Source organism: Plasmodium fragile (genome assembly GCF_000956335.1).
Source record: "Plasmodium fragile strain nilgiri unplaced genomic scaffold supercont1.71, whole genome shotgun sequence".
In the NCBI taxonomy this organism is placed as follows: Eukaryota; Apicomplexa; class Aconoidasida; order Haemosporida; family Plasmodiidae; genus Plasmodium; species Plasmodium fragile.
The window spans coordinates 58,700-74,753 of NW_012192651.1; the positions used below are offsets into that span (position 1 = coordinate 58,700).

The following is a 16,054-nucleotide window of genomic DNA, read 5'->3' on the forward strand; positions in this document are numbered from 1 at the left end:
TAAATTATGATTCGAATTGAAAAACAAACACGATGTAGGACATATAACATATGACACAATAAATTCTGCATCAAGTATGACAACATATTTAAATTGAGCAAGAAGCGAAATCAAAAAAAAAAAAAAAAAAAAAAAAATAGCCTCGGCATGTGCACATTAAAAAAACACGTCAGCATTATTCGATGTTAAAGCAAAGGCGTGGACAAAAAGGGTGAGCAAAAAATTCTTCACAACGGATTATGGCGCTGGACTAGCAACCAATATGTAACGACTGCGCGCATGGGCTGTTTCGCTCGACTTCATTCCAATATGTTCCTTTTTATTACAATTCATTCCATTCCATTCTGCTTTGTAACCCCAGCAGGTCATGGACCTTCAAGTTGCCCCCTCTCTGCGCTAGAGAATGATTATGAAAAACACGAGCGACGTGGTCAAAACGGCAATAATTACATACAAAAAATAATTGCTCGTATTATTTGTGACTCTTTCGAAAATGTTTCTGTTCCTGTTAAGCAAATTGTTCGTCTCATCGACATCCCTGTCTATGTCATCCAACAATTCATTATGCATTCGCAATTCGCTGTTTATATTGTAGCTAATATTTTTTAAGTTGTGCGTAGTGCCTTCCAGAAAACTCAACTGCTCGTCTTGCAACTTCATCAAATTCTGCTGCTTCAAGAGTAACTCCTCCTTGTTTAAGTCGTTCAAGTATGAGCCATTTTCGTTGTCCAGGTCGTTCATAAAATCCATATTTATGTTGAACGAGGCATCCTAAAGAGGGAGAAAGAGGCCCACATACGGGGATATGTATATATTATGCAGATATACATGCCCTATGAATATACACAAATTGGTGGTATTCCTGGGGTCACCCCCCATACGCTTTGCCACATGCCAAACTGTACCTCCTCATGAGTAGAAGCGAAATCTTCATACAAATTCATTATGTCCTTTTTCAGTTTTTCCAGGGTGGACATTTTGTTCTTGTACTTGGATTCATTTTTGATGTACACTTTGTCATTCTTTATGTAATCATTATTTAGCTGGTGCTCCAAGAATCTAAAACTTTGATTAAATTCGGTTATTTTCCCCCTTAAAATTGCCCTGTTCTTTGCCTTCTTCTTCTCTTTTTCATTTTTCTTTAATATCTTTTTAATTTCTTTCCCTGTCTGTATAGCCTTCTCATAGTCTTTGTCCCACAAATCCATTTTCTTGTTGATTTATGTGCATGTGTGCTTGACGCGTAAACAAAATGTGCTTGCATATGTTCGCATGCGATTCTTTTAATTGGGTCAAATTAGAAACTTCCTAATGTGACGGTGTAATATATGCTATATGCATGTGTTTGGAAAGTATGACATGCCCTCCTTTTAGCCGTAATTTGCTTTGTACATCCCTTATGTACATTGGCTTCTTTACAAACGCAAAGAAGGGTATGCGTGTGTGCGGGGATGTTTATACGATGAGCAACAGTCGCTACTACGACTCACTATCAAATGGTAAACACCACTATACTGATAACGTTAAGAATTCAGCCCAAGTGACCCTGCGTGATGGTATTATGTTGGAATTATTCTACTGGGTAACTTAGAAGATTCACTCTCACACGACCTACATATGTACACACATGTACGTACGGTAATTAGGCAGGCAAGAAGAATATTTGCCAAGCGCCTTCTGACTCACCGTAAAATTACAGACGCGCCTTCTGCCTCTTTTTCTTCTGTCACAAAAAAAAACTGGCTCTACATTATTTACGCTATTTTTTACTTCTTAAGAAAAAAGCTACTTCGTTCTCTTCTTCAAAATTTTGAAACTCGTAAAAATACTCACAAATGCGAATGCGCCGTATACGTTAATAAGTAGTACAAATTGCGCGGCCCGCTATTTACATAGGGGGATGTACAAACACACATTCGAATATAAATATATACACATGTATATTAACATATATTTATATATGTTTGTGCGTACCCTAGGGGAAGGGTCTGTCGGCAGGGTGTGCCACTTCCTTGCCAAAAGAGTACTTGGCCGCGATTCCAAAATTTGTTGTACGTACTAGTTTGCCGCACAAAAGTGCCTCCTTAAAATGGCAAATGAGGAGTTTCTAATTAGGGTAAAACTTAAAAAAAAAAATCTTCAAAAGGGGGAATTATATATATTACATGTTACATATCCTTGTACATCAAATTGGAAGCAAAAATTAATAAATAAACGCTGCCAAGTGTTATACCACTTCGCAAAATAGCTTTAACTCTTTTCTAATTTTTTTATTATTTTTTTTAATTATCGGAGAACAATTGCACAATATGAGTTCGTTCATAATGGAGATTCCCAAATGGGCAAAACTACGTGGTGGTAAAAAAAAGAAAAAAGAAATGTGCAATGTTATCACATTGGCGCTGATAAAAAAAAATGTCAAAATTTTTTACCATGTGTTAGCGGTTCACTTCTATGACGTTTCTCCCACTGCGTTACGTCGTTACGCTGCTGCTTTATACGCAACCTTTTTTCTTTTTTTTTTTTCCGTACATAAGGGCAACCTTTTTATATATGCTCCGTCAACCTATGGTGCAACAAGTTGTATTTGAAGGTGCCTCAAATGGGGAGTTGCAAAAGACTAAGCGGCAACACGGAGCGGGCAACACATACCAATCTGTGTTGATTCCTTTTAAATTAGTGTACTGTTCTGGGGCAGTCTCCAAACTACCGAACCGGTGCTGTGCACATAACGTATGTTGGTGTATTTGCCTTTTATATGCCCATTACACATGTGTGCTTAAACATACACATGTGAGCAGCGACTGGATCATATTTCTAAGCAGTTAAACGTCCACCCCTATGAGCTTACAATTTTCTCGCACTCTTTTCGCTCCTTCCAATTCGCTCATCTGTTCTTCTGACATGTACTTTCGCCACCACTTAGTGGTTCAGATCACGGTTTGGTCCCATTAGCTTTGTACAGTTCCAAAATATGTACACATGTTCAAAGAAACAAAATAAAATACATCACAGCACTGTACGGAGCTATGCTTTACAACACACAGCAGACGTTTTCCTCTATATCCCGGTGTACTGTCTACAGGTGGCTATATTAAGGGTCCAAATTGACTTCTGTTCCCCTTTCATATGTATATAAGTACAATTTGATCACTTTTGTATTCGTATGTTTCAAAAAAAAAAAAATGTTTGGTTCTGTAAAATGTTAAGTCCATATGCTACAATTCATGCATTTTAGTTTTTTTGTTCTCACGACTTGGGCATATTATAAACGTGGCGTGCAAAAAAAAAAAAAAAAAAAAAAAAATTCATAATGTTGCTACATGCATTTAAACATTTTAACTTTTAAAATGAATTAAATTGGTTTATGTTAAACGATATTATTTTCTATTTTCCTTGTCACAAAATCATAAACACATTCTTTTTTTTATGTTTCGTATATAGCATAGCATATGATGCAAGCTTGCAACAACACACCAAACCTGATAAGTGCAAAAACATGGTTTTTACACGGTTAACAAAACAAAAAGCATTTTGTTCACATTTTGCATTACGCAATTTTTAACCTTTACTTTTTCCCAAAAGGCCCTTTTGGAATCACAGTTGCACTGAACTGAACATTCAGAGCCCAATCTAGATAGGTGACAAAGCCTTAGACTGCATTCCCCTGTGTTTGAACGAATACGTGAAAACAAAAAAAAAAAAAAGGAAAAACCAACACAAATATACATGAAAATACCATTATAGATATGCGCCTAAATGGTGCATGGTCATATGTGGGACTCTACAATGCACATGGGCTATGTGCAAGTGGCCTTTTACACGCAGTTGCCAATTCCCGTTTGCAGGAACCGCTTTCGCCCAGGAGTAAAAGCGAAGGCAACATGAAGAAGGGAAAGTCGAAAACCAAAAAAAAGCTCCCCAAGGGTCAGGAGAGATACATACCGACGCAGGAGGAAGTGGAAAAAAGAAATGCAGAAATTACGAGGAAGCAACAGAAGGAAGAGCCCGAGAAGACCTCAGAGGTGGGGTCTTTGCCAAGTGGATCAATGAGCGTGGCCGACTCTCAAGAACATAGCTCAGAAAATGAAAAGAAGACCCCAAAGAAAAAGGTCAGAATAGTGGTAGACGAAAAGGTAAAGGAAAAGGAAGACAAAAAGGAGAAAGATGAAAAGAAACCAAACAAAGAGAATGAGGACCTCCCCAAGTAATGTTTCCTTGGACGGGATCCCTCAAATGAAGTCCCCATCCTTGGTTAGGAGCTCTGTATTCTTATTTGATGCACCCCCTAATTACGCGGAGTTTGATCACCTTCGATATACTTTTCTTCCTCTTTTACCTCATTGTTTACTCAACGATTACCAACCCGAGCCCCCTAGAGAGGGAACAATTGTGCATTAGATATTTTTGATTAGCAAATTTTTTCTTTTTTTCCCACGCACATCTGTACATTATGAAAAAAAAAAAAAAAAAAAAAAAAAAAATACAAGACATAGTTACATAATATGTACAAACCTATTTTTATAATTGAGCAAATATACATACCATGCGTTTGAAAACAACAAACTTATCAAAATAAAATTGTGAGCCTTGCTCACATTAACTTTCATTTCCCCCCAACGTGTATAATTACTCTTATCCTGGTATCTTATTATGCATTAACTGTGAATTTATAAATTGTACATAGAACACTTAATATATGGATCAGCTAATAGAACAATATATGCCTCCTTACAGTAAGAGAACACATGAATTTCTAATGACACACGTTTGAATATGCCTACACGTATGATATATGTATATGTAATGATTAAGAGAGCTTGTCACTAGTTTTGAAACTGTGAAATGGCCATAATTGCATTTTCCGGACATGAGTCTTTTTTCCCCCGCACGTCCACGTTTACGTCTGTTCATATATATATATATTTTTTCCCATTCATTGATCATTACAGAAATGCAAAGCCATTAAAATGAGCTTTAAATTTTTTTTGTGTAGTTTATTTAAGACCTGCTATATATAACTAGCGCATATGACATACATTTTCCTATGCAATAACACAGCAGTCTTAATTCTGCTTTATCGCATCAGTTAAAGTACATTTTGTTTTGCTTAGCTTTATTTTGACTCGTGCAGCATTGTTCGCTACATTTCGTAATATTTAGTATTTTCGCCATGTTTTGTACTTTTTCCATTTTTACGGCATTTTTTCGTCACCTGCATAGTGATATATACTCGAGGAATGAAGCAATAAAAGAATACCACTAAAGAGGATGTTATATATTATATATATTTTTTTTTTTAAAATATGGGTTTATAATGCCGTCATATTCACCTTCATTTTTTCAAATTGTGCAATGTTAACCATTTAAAAAAAAAAAAAAATTCTCGTTTTTAAAATCGTTCATTTGTTCGTTCTGTTATTTAAAGTACCCAAATTCACATTAACATCACGGTTATTAACACGAAACAATTTTTTTTTTTTTTGTTTTTTTCAACCTGCTGAAAAAACAAGCTTAAAATAAAAACATTTACGCACAGTCCTACATGTTTAAACGCTACAATATGTTCACCGTACCTTATTGATTATCTGGCTTAACGTTATATGTATTGTATATGTATATAATATATATAAAAATACTTATACTTACATGTAGCATGTGCCAAACTTTATCTGTTTGTCATCCGCATTTTTATGCCCCATTTTTGCCCTCTTTAACTGCTCATACCAAAGTTTAAGTGTTTTTACACAGTAGCGTTCACTGTTCCTTGCTTTGAACATTCCTTTGGGAATACAAATCACTGTTTGGAAGGTCCAGGAGGGCACAAAACCAGCACTGTCCTACGTTGCGCGGCTGCATTATGCTTACATATATGTACTTGTATGTTTAAGTACCTGAGCGTTCTGCAACTGCATGGATAACTCTTCCCTGCCTGCCTTTCGCCCTTTCCCAAAGATTGACGAGCAGCGACTAAAACGCTCGTAGTTCGTAGCTTATAGCTCGTAACAGAACTACGCCCCACTGAACAGCTGTTTAGTTAAGGACTGCCCCAAGTACGTGTATACACAAAGGTGTTCGTGCCACATTACGCGCCAATATGGTAAAAAAACGCAACTGTGACTTATGAACGCACCAGTTTGACGCATTTGCCCACCTGAGGAAAACCCATTTACAGAATCTCCACGTCCAGACGCTTAGCTTCGTTAAAGTACGCTCGCAAAGCCCAGCGGCATAAATTTGGGTAAGTTTTCACTCCTCCGCACTGCGTTTTTTGCAAAACTGTGTTGAATTATTTGCGCTGTTTTCCATAAACGTCCAATTTGCGAATTTCTTCACTTGTTCATATTTTCCCTCTTCCTTGTTTTTTCTATTTTTTTTTTTAAACGTACGTGTGCAAATGTAATGAGCGATGTCATGCGCTGCTTCACCTTTGCCTATGTATACACAAATGCATAATACAAATGTATACGAACAAAATATAAACACGTAAAATATATGTGCATAAGTACACTACATATGTGCGCAAATGCGTTCATATTTATATACACATATGTACAGTTACATACGCGCGCGTAATCACGTTTACACAAACGAGTATATAATGCATATAATTATTTTTACCTTTGAGCCACACGAATGTTACTTGTAATGTGGTTTGATTACCCTGCCACGTACTTTTCCCGACATTTACACATATGTTTCCCCGCCTGTTTATACTTTTTTTTTTTTTTTTTTTTTTTCCCAATTTTGGAAAACCATTTTTTTGAGAATGCATTTTCATTAATGTAACATTATTTTTTTATGAAAGTACAATTTGCGTGGATAATTAACACTTCTTAAAATTCTCCGCTCTTTCTCCCCTTCCTTCCAGAGCTTATTTTTTTTTTTTTTTTCTCGTACAAAACTTGTAATATATGAATACGCATTACAGTTTTATTTGAGCGCTGAATATAGTACCAAAATGGCAGAAACAGAAAATTCAGTGCGCGCATATATCAGAAGAATATACGTGAACACGTCACATGTAAGTGAGAGACAAAAGTGAAAGGGCATGAGAAAGCACAAATGCTTATGGGGGTTGATACGACATGAACAACTATGAGAGTTCCTTCTGCACGAGCAAGTTACCCTTGTCTGCATGACCCCTGCTTTGAGCAACTGTTGCGTGGAATCCCTTGTCCAACAAACGGCGAAACCACAACAAATATGATTTGCAAAAATGATAAACTGTTAACTTAGATGCGTTAAGCATGATGTGATATTTTATGCCGCCCATAATTGTATGACCATTCGCTAATTGTGCTTCCCCCTTTTTTTTTTTTATCATGTGTTTTCCTCCTCTTCAGTTTGTGAAAAACTACATGACCGCCACCGATCAAGAAATGCAGAACAATGCCGATCCTATAATGGACATCATAGCAACTGCACCAAGTGATTCATTGTACTTTATAGAAAGAATAAATCTCATTTCAGCTGTAATAAGCATCAGCACCTCCTTCCCTTACTTGGCGTATCTAATCATTCACTGGAAGGAGTGCTCATGCAATGAGATCCTGAGATGGTGGATAGTAATTAACAGCTTGCTGCAGCTTGTACAGGCCCCCGTGCGATTCTTTCTCTACTTTCTGTTGAGGAAGTATAAGATGGAAAATGAACGGATGCACATTCACGCGTAAGAAACGAGCTTGTTTACCTTATCGTAACGCATTCATGCGCCAAAATTTGATGTGCGCACATATATATGTATTTCTTGCCCCTATGTGAAAATCCCATTTTATGTATATGTAATTGAGCGAGAGCCGCGTTTACACATCATCACCGCTACACATTCCTTCCATCCTCCCCCTCGCACGCAGGCTGAGAAGACTCACGAGCTCCAAGGGATGGAAACTCAGCAAGAGGTTCAGCCTGCTGAACTATTTATGGTTTATTACAGGCACCATCGTAATGGTCATGACAAGAAAGTACACGAGGAATTTCTACTTGTGGTTTATATCATGGTCTATTATCCTCTCATGTGTGTTCCGAGTATTCTTTACAGTCATATGGTTCTGCTTCTTTTTTCCATATCATCAAAATGTGCCGAAACAGAAAAAAGGGGTACCAAAACCATTTTTTGCAGAAATCCCTACCTTTAAATATTCACCAGACAGAAAATTAAAAAACGAGTCGTGCTCCATTTGCCTATGCGATTTTGCCGCAAAGGATGATATTCTTGAATTAAGATGTTTACACAACTTCCACACAAAGTGCGCCAAGAAGTGGCTCTCCCAGAGAAGACAGTGCCCTCTCTGCCAAAGGGATGTTATGAAAAACAATTAACTTGTTATGCAAACCTTTACAAGAACACCCATTTTATGTATAATTTTTCTGTGGGTGCGTGTTTATCGCTTCCATTCTACCCACCGACCCTGTAAAATTATCATGCACATATGTGTACTTCTCCCTCGATATAGGGCGCACGACCCTCTATGTTTTATTAAGTTTCCCACGCGCTGTCTTAGACATGTGCACATGGGTACATGTAAGTGCTTATGTGTACGCGCTTACATGTACACGTATATGAGCACCAGTATTGTGCTTCCCTCTCTCGCTCTTTTTTTTTTTTTTTTTTTGATCACTAGCCCACCTCTACTATTACCTCATTCGCTTCTTCCTCTCCTTTTTTTTAATTATTTTTTTTTAAATTTACCTATCTGTATACCATCACTTACCATTTGAGGGCCCCCGTATTCATTTTTCGTTTCACTTTTTTTTTTTTTTTAATATGTATTTATTAAGAATGACGTTTTAATATATATGTATTTATATGTGTAGTGCCTTCCCCCCCCAAGGTGTGCGCAAATATATGTACACTTGCAAGTACACACGTGTACGGCAAGAAGTATATGCCTATGTGTGGCGTACGACAAAGCACGTACCTTTACGTATGTTCACCTCCCTCATTACCTGCATACGTTTGTTTTAATGTGTGCCCTTGTCTTTAATCAATGTAACCCTAAGTTATAAAGTGCGTTTTGTAAACAAATGGATACCAATAGTATTCAGCACAATAATTACCAACTCTTTAATATGTATGTTACACCTACAAACTTTATCGAAAGATCCTTATTTTTGTAAATTTAAATATTTTTCCTGTCACACAGTTTTCCCCTTATTTAACTCGCATGCTTCCACATGAGGCGAACGGCACGAAGTATACGCATTTAACATTGGCCGCTTCTTCATAGAAGCCCTGCTTTGTACTTTTCGAAAATTTTCCCTGCACCAATCAAAATATGCTCTCTGTGTGTGTGCATATTTCCCGTTGACACAAAATTTCCTGCTCAACCACTTCGTAACTCAGCACGTACACATGGTAAAACTCTGATCAACCGAACGGTCTACTCGGCACTATTTGAAACGGCAACCTTATGATACTGTAGATTGGAGGAAGAAACCCAAAAGACCAACCTCCCCACACCCCCAACTGTTGATTAATTCGTCAACTTAATCCATAAACACAGTTTGTTTGTGTACAAATCTACGCAAGCAGTGCAAAAAATGGGACACAAAAAAAAGACACTGAAAAAAAAAAAAAAAAAAGACGGCCACATTTAATAACAGATTGTGGGTCCCCATTCATGCAACTGCAGTTAACAGAAACAATTTTCCCATTGGGCGATTTCGTACAGGAAAATAAAAACACATTCCACGGAGATACAATACGCCCACACAAAATGGGTGCATGTACGTGCATGGGTCTCACGACACCCCCGTGCATATGCTAAAACGGGAGGATGCCCTCATCCCCAAAAAGCTGTCTCAAAAAATTTTACCTTCAAAATATGATTTCCCAAAGCGGTTGACACTTCTGCACAAAAAAAAAAAAAAGAAAGCACTACTATCCCACTTCAATGCTGAACTTCGAGCCTGCTTTTTAGTATGGCTCCCGATTTGAATCCTCGATAGGTTTGATAATTGTTAGGGGGTCACAATTATACTCGTGCAATTCTTCATTAAATTTAAATTTTGATATATTGCTAAACACACTATCCTTGTGCAATGTTTTGGAGGAAGACAAAATGGACGTGGAATTCTCCTGCGTTTTGCTAAAGTCGTTGGTCAAATCTATGGTTACATTATTCGTTGTGTTCACAGATGCATCCATTTCTTCGCTCTTTAAACTTTGTAAAACGCCCATATATTTATTGTACAAATCTTGATTATTTGGGGGGTTATTATTCATTTCTTCCTTTTTAGGTATACTCTCCACTTCTTCTTCCTTCATGTGTGCCTTCTCAAATTTGTTATTGGTCTTTTCATCAAAGGGGGAGCTCATATTGCTATAGGAATTGTTTCCTTCCTCTTCCCTATCCAAAAATTCCTTTTTGTTTCCATGCGGGCTGCTATCACTGGTTTTTCTTACCATGTCCCTTTTGTCGACCCTTCCATGTTTTTCACGCCCCCCATTTTTGCCATAAGAAATCGACCCTCCCAATCTATTCGCTCCACTCAAAATATTAGAATCGTTTGAACTGTACAAAATGTTGTTATAATCAGAATCCTTTTTGAAATTTAAATAATTTAATCGCTCTTTTGGCTTCTTTTGTCCAGCATGGTTATACTGGTCTACGCTGCTACTCTGCGCAAAGTCGGAACTGACTGAATCAAGCAGGATGCTGCTAGTATTACTATTAGCCTCGTAACTTGTTTGAGAAATAAAATTGTAATTCCTTTTATCCCCCTCGTCATCATTATAATAGTCCTTGCCCTTATGCCTCTCATTTGTTCTTCCACGTGTACCAATAATCATCTTTGGGGATGCCCTGTTGCTTTCCTTATTCCTTGATGTGACCTTTTGTGAATTATAATCAGCAAGGTCACTCTTTTTTTTACTTCCACGTGGATAGTGTTTAAGCTTATTCTTACTGCTGGACATTTGCAGTGTAGTAATTTTGCGCGATGCCTTTTTCCTCAAAGAATAATCTTCGCTATTTTTTAAATTTTTGGGGTCATAATTCGATTTTTGCAATTCATTTCTTGGATATTTACTATCCTTGCCCGTCCCTTCTGCATCCACAGAATTGTCCACCTCCTCATCCTCGTCGGTGTGGTACGTGGGGTATTTACTTCGATAATCATCCTTTCCAATTTGCCTATTTTTTATCTTATTAGTTTTCTCCTTTTGCTCATATGTCTTATCATATGGGAGGGAGTCCGAGTCGTCGACACCATATTTATTCGTTGGGTTATTTTTTAGACCATTTTTAGGACCATTATGCGAACCCCTTCTTGCACCTCCCCCACTGATGTCTTCCCCCCTAGGCTCGTCCTCCCTCACAGACCAATTGCGCTTAAAGTCGAACAGGATATCTTCATAAGATTCCTTCCTCCTCGTCTTGTCCGTCTTACACTTACTACCACCGATGTCGTAAGTGTTGTTTTTATTTGCGCCGCTCAGTTTGGACGTTCCCCTGACAAATTTGTGTTCATCCTTGGCGTTGCCATTTTTAGCCCACTTGTTGATGGACTTCAAATTGAAAATGTCTTTTATCTTAGAGCTGTTGAAGAGGGAAACGTCGTGGTTGCCCAGGTACGACGAGGAGTTCTCACTTCCGCAATACTCATCCAGCTTGTTGCGCAGTTTTTCCCTAGGAATGGTGGCGCGACTACTGCTTCTGCTGCTGCTACTCCCACCGCGACTTCCGCTACGTCCGATATGGGAGCCTTCCCTGCCTTTGCTCCAACCTCCACTCCTACCCCCATGGTTATTATTGTTACTCGCGCTGTGTAAAGCTGACAATGTCAGCCCTTTTAGTGTGACCGTCGATTGATCATTGCCCCGGTTGCGGCCTCCCTTTGTCGAACCCTTCGTCCTTTTGTCCTTCTTACTAAAGGAGAGGAAATCCATATTAGAACTGCTACTGTTGGAAGAACTCTCGGATTCATTAACCCCTTGGTCATGTCCTGATTTTTCCTTCCTTCCCACAGAATCGAACTGTTCATCATAGTAATCATTTTCCGTCCTGTCGTCTAAATTGCTTGCATCGTTTTTCATTTTCTTGTTGCTCAAACTAAGTTCATTAACCCCCTCGTCATCGACCAGGTCGTTCAGGCTGTCTACAATTCCATCTTCCTCATCGTCCCTTATTTTTATTTCTTGTCTTTCCTCTGTTCCATTTTTATATTTTTTGCCAAAACTGTTTTTATTCGAGTTAATAAAGATGGTAAAGTCGTCATCGTAGTCATATATTTCGTTTTCCTCTTTTGAGTTCTCATTATTAGTACAGTTCATTTCGTAGAATCCTTCCTCCGCTGTGCCGATTTTTGCTTCCTTACTTTCTTCCCCTGCAGGGTCACTCTCTGAGCGTCTATTTGGGAATCCTTCCCTGTCTATGTGGTGAAGATCATTTCCGGAAGCAACACCAACCCCGCCAGCACGTACCATCTCCTCGGCGCTACGAAAAAATGTCTTCGAAAAATCGCACACATTATTCCTCTGATGAGTGTCTAGTTCGCTTTTCAATTTTTCAATAATGATAATATTATCATTATTGTTTATAGTCAGCTCGTCGATTTCTTTGTTCAGTCGTTGAATCATTTTTTCATACGAGTTATATTTCTTCTGCGCTTCCATGTGGAATTCATTATACGCCATGGTGTTCTGCTCAAATTTGTTTTCCTTCTCCTGGAGGAGTTCCAACTTGATAGTTTTCTCGTTCAAATTTTCCCTCAACGATTTAATTTCATTTTTTAAAATAATTTCTTGCTCCTCCTTCTGTAAATGCATTTTATTTATTTCACTAATGTTATTTTGGACATACTTCACATTGCTTTCGTATTCATTAAGTTGCTTCTTCAAATCGTGTATAATGCTTTTGCTTTGAATTACTTCATTTTCGTATTGCGTTTTGTCGATGGCTACTTTGGTAAGAGCATCAAGTGAATCATCTCTTTGTGTCTTTAAGTTAGCTATCTCTATTGACAAAGTCTGTATGTACGTTTCTAAATTTTTAATTTTATCAACGGACTTTTTCAATTCCGACTGGATCTTTATTGCTGCGTCTTCTATTATCGTTTTCTCTTGTAAAATAATTTTGTAATCATCTTCAATTTTTTTCAAGTGATTATTCGTTACATTTAGCATGTGAATTTCCTGCTGCAGTTGTTGAATGATTAAGGTGCTGTTCGCATTATGAGATGAATTCGTTATTTGTAAATTTTTATTTTCCTTTAACACTTCATTGTATTGTATGGTAAGATCTCCATATTGTTTGTTTACATTTTCTAGCTTTTCCTTAAAACTTTGAATAACTTCATCCTTTTTGTCCAACAGGGATGCGAACTCGTCTATCTGATTGCTCGAATCTATCAAATCCTCCTTTAACTTTTTTATTTCACCTCTATAAACTTCTATCTTCTGTTTTTGAAGTATGCTTCCATCCTTTAGCTCGTCAATTTTGTCATTTGCTTCGCTCAATTTGTTTAGCAAATTGTGAATATACTCCGTCAAATGCTTCTTCGTCTCGTTCGAAAAAGACATAATGTTATTAAATTCGGCTGACTCCAATTTCAAATTATTTATGGTATTCTTGTTCAGATTAAATTCACTTTCTTTCACTTTGATTTCTTTTTCTAAATTCTTTAGTTCATCCTTCAAAATGGCAATTTCGCTTTTTTCTTCATTGTATTTCTTTTCATACTTATCGCTTTTTTTCTTCTCTTCCTTCAGTTCTGCTTTCAATGTTTCCAAAACGGATTGTAATTCGTGTAGTTCTCTTTCAACGTCTCTCCGCTTCATCACCGCTTCGTCTTCACAGCTCGAATTACCCCATCCATTTTCATCCCTCACCATATTGGACGCCTTATCCTTGTCCCGTTCCCCACCTCCGTTATCACCCACCCGATGCAGATTCTCAACCTTCTTCTCCTCCTCGTTCTTCATCTGAAGTTCCGTCTCCAACAGTTTTACCCTATTCTTCAAATGATAAATTTCCCTATTTTTCGATTTTACCATTTTGCTTAAATTGCTGTCCTTCCTCACAGAGGTTCCATTTCTCGTCTGCATATCCCCACTCAGGGTATCCTCATCCGGATCAAAGTTACACATCGTGTGCTCCTGGTTTATAAGTTCACTTGGAGCGCTTTCACATGCCGACTCGTCATCGTTCGACTCCTTCTGCTTTTTAATATCGTTGATCATCCTCAGTTCGTTCAATTTTCTGATTTCAATTTCGTACTCACTTAATCGTTTGTTCAGGTACTTTATTTCTGCGTTTTTCTGTTCCAATAGGACTTCGCCCCGAACTGGAGATTCCTCCCCATCGTTGTCCTTCCGCATGCGGTCTATGTCCACTTTGAATTCCTTACATAAATTCTTGTAGTAGGACAATTCTTTTCCTAACGATATGGTGTGTTCGTTGATTAGGCAGCTTCCCATTTGACACAACTTCTTTTCCTTTTTCTTAATTTTGTCAATTTCAAAATCGTCAAATGATTTCGTTCTGTTGTTAAAGGAACACAAGTCCTCACAAGATACGTCGTCAGTGGATTCATCAAATTTGTCTTTCTTCTCATTTTGTAGCATCTCCAACGTGAACTTCAACTTTTTATTTTCCTTCATATAGTTCTCCTTCAACTTGCTTTCCTCCTGCACTTGTTTGGACAATTCCGAAATTATGCGCTCGTACTGCTTCGATGCTGCGCCTATGCTATGCTCATTCTGAGCGGTTTGCTTTGACTCATCCGGGACAACTCCAGTACCTACCTGATCAGGCGCCTTTTCCACCTCCCCGTCGTACTCCCCGCTTAAGTACAAATTGCTACCGTGCTTTCCATCCCCTCCTTCTTTTACTGCCAATTGAGAATTGTTCTTTCTCTTATCATTTACCAACTCTTTGTATCTCCTCTGCGAGTCTTCATACTTATCTGATAGCTTCTGAAAATTCTGAATGGCCTGAATCAGATCATCAAAAATTATTTGCACTAATGGTGTGCAGGACAGACATAAGGAACCCTTATAATTTAAATTGTTCAATTTTTTTCTTAATTTTTTATAACTTAAATTGTTGTCAACATCATTTGCCGCTTTTTCCACTTCCTCACTTTTGCTGCTATTTTTATTTTCCTTCTCTGGCAAATGGTTCCCCTTTTTATTTTCTCCAAGGTTTGAATTTATTCTCGTTTTTTGGTTAACCCCTACGGAGGATGTCCCCTGATTTGTAAAACATTTTTTCGTTTCACTCTTTGTTGTCCCACCCTTCAAGTCACTACTTGTGCGTCCCTTCCGAGTTTCCATCTTTTGTCTTACGACGGAAGCATGATGTTACACGGAGGTAACTGCTGTACAGGGTGGTGGTGGTTCTCCTCTCTATTTTTGGCTACTTCGCCAATCTGCATGTCCAATTTCTTCACACGCTGGGGAACAATCCCAACATGGAAAAGTAGGTCGTGCACATAGATGAACACACTGCTAACGAGTGCTACCCTTTATGTGGTACTCCAGACGAGTCAGTAAGACGCGAGAGCTACTACGTACCAAATGTATATAATTAAACGATGCGAATGATCAATTCAGATGATGTATCAACGCATCTTCAAAAGGGAAAAAAGAGAAAAAAGAATTATTTTTCAAAATAATTACGAAAAAAAAGTTTACGCCTTACACATAAACACAGAGCCTACTGCGATTAGCAAGTCTTTGGCCAAGTCCAGCTCAATAATTGCCCTTAAAAAATATGCACATATATCAACATGCTTACGTGTGAGGGGCTTATTTAAAAAAAAAAAAAAAAATGCGCAATCTTAAGCAGCAAAATGGAATGTGCAATTTTGCACATATTTGCAAGTTGAGGAAACGAAGGGGGGGGGAAGCATGCGGAAAGGGCGAAAAAAAAAAAAAAAAATTAAAAAAAGTGGGGTGAAAAATAAAAGGCACGATAATTTATGGAGAATAATACAGAAGCCATTTAGAACGCTCGAAATTATGTGCCACTTAATTACATAAAAGCACAAATGACATTCTGAATGTCCCTGTTTTTTTTTTTTTTTTTTTTTTTTTTTTTTTTTTTTT

At 37.8% G+C, this 16,054-nt stretch overlaps 4 protein-coding genes across 4 annotated transcripts; 2 read left to right on the forward strand and 2 right to left on the reverse strand.

Annotated features, from left to right (window-relative positions):
• Positions 1-396: 396 nt before the first annotated feature.
• On the reverse strand, positions 397-1,208 carry AK88_04669 (uncharacterized protein; the record flags this gene model as incomplete). The annotated part of the gene is made up of 2 exons (XM_012482278.1): positions 397-771; positions 906-1,208. The coding sequence occupies 2 exons, from the start codon at positions 1,206-1,208 to the stop codon at positions 397-399; spliced, it is 678 nt and encodes a 225-aa protein (XP_012337701.1).
• A 2,676-nt stretch (positions 1,209-3,884) lies between these two features.
• Positions 3,885-4,211, forward strand: AK88_04670 (uncharacterized protein; the record flags this gene model as incomplete). Its single annotated transcript, XM_012482279.1, has 1 exon — positions 3,885-4,211. One exon carries the CDS (start codon positions 3,885-3,887, stop codon positions 4,209-4,211), a length of 327 nt encoding a protein of 108 aa, XP_012337702.1.
• Positions 4,212-6,961: 2,750 nt separating this feature from the next.
• Positions 6,962-8,322, forward strand: AK88_04671 (uncharacterized protein; the record flags this gene model as incomplete). Its single annotated transcript, XM_012482280.1, has 3 exons — positions 6,962-7,024; positions 7,347-7,672; positions 7,857-8,322. 3 exons carry the CDS (start codon positions 6,962-6,964, stop codon positions 8,320-8,322), a joined length of 855 nt encoding a protein of 284 aa, XP_012337703.1.
• A 1,597-nt stretch (positions 8,323-9,919) lies between these two features.
• On the reverse strand, positions 9,920-15,280 carry AK88_04672 (uncharacterized protein; the record flags this gene model as incomplete). The annotated part of the gene is made up of 1 exon (XM_012482281.1): positions 9,920-15,280. One exon carries the CDS (start codon positions 15,278-15,280, stop codon positions 9,920-9,922), a length of 5,361 nt encoding a protein of 1,786 aa, XP_012337704.1.
• Between the last annotated feature and the right edge of the window lie 774 nt (positions 15,281-16,054).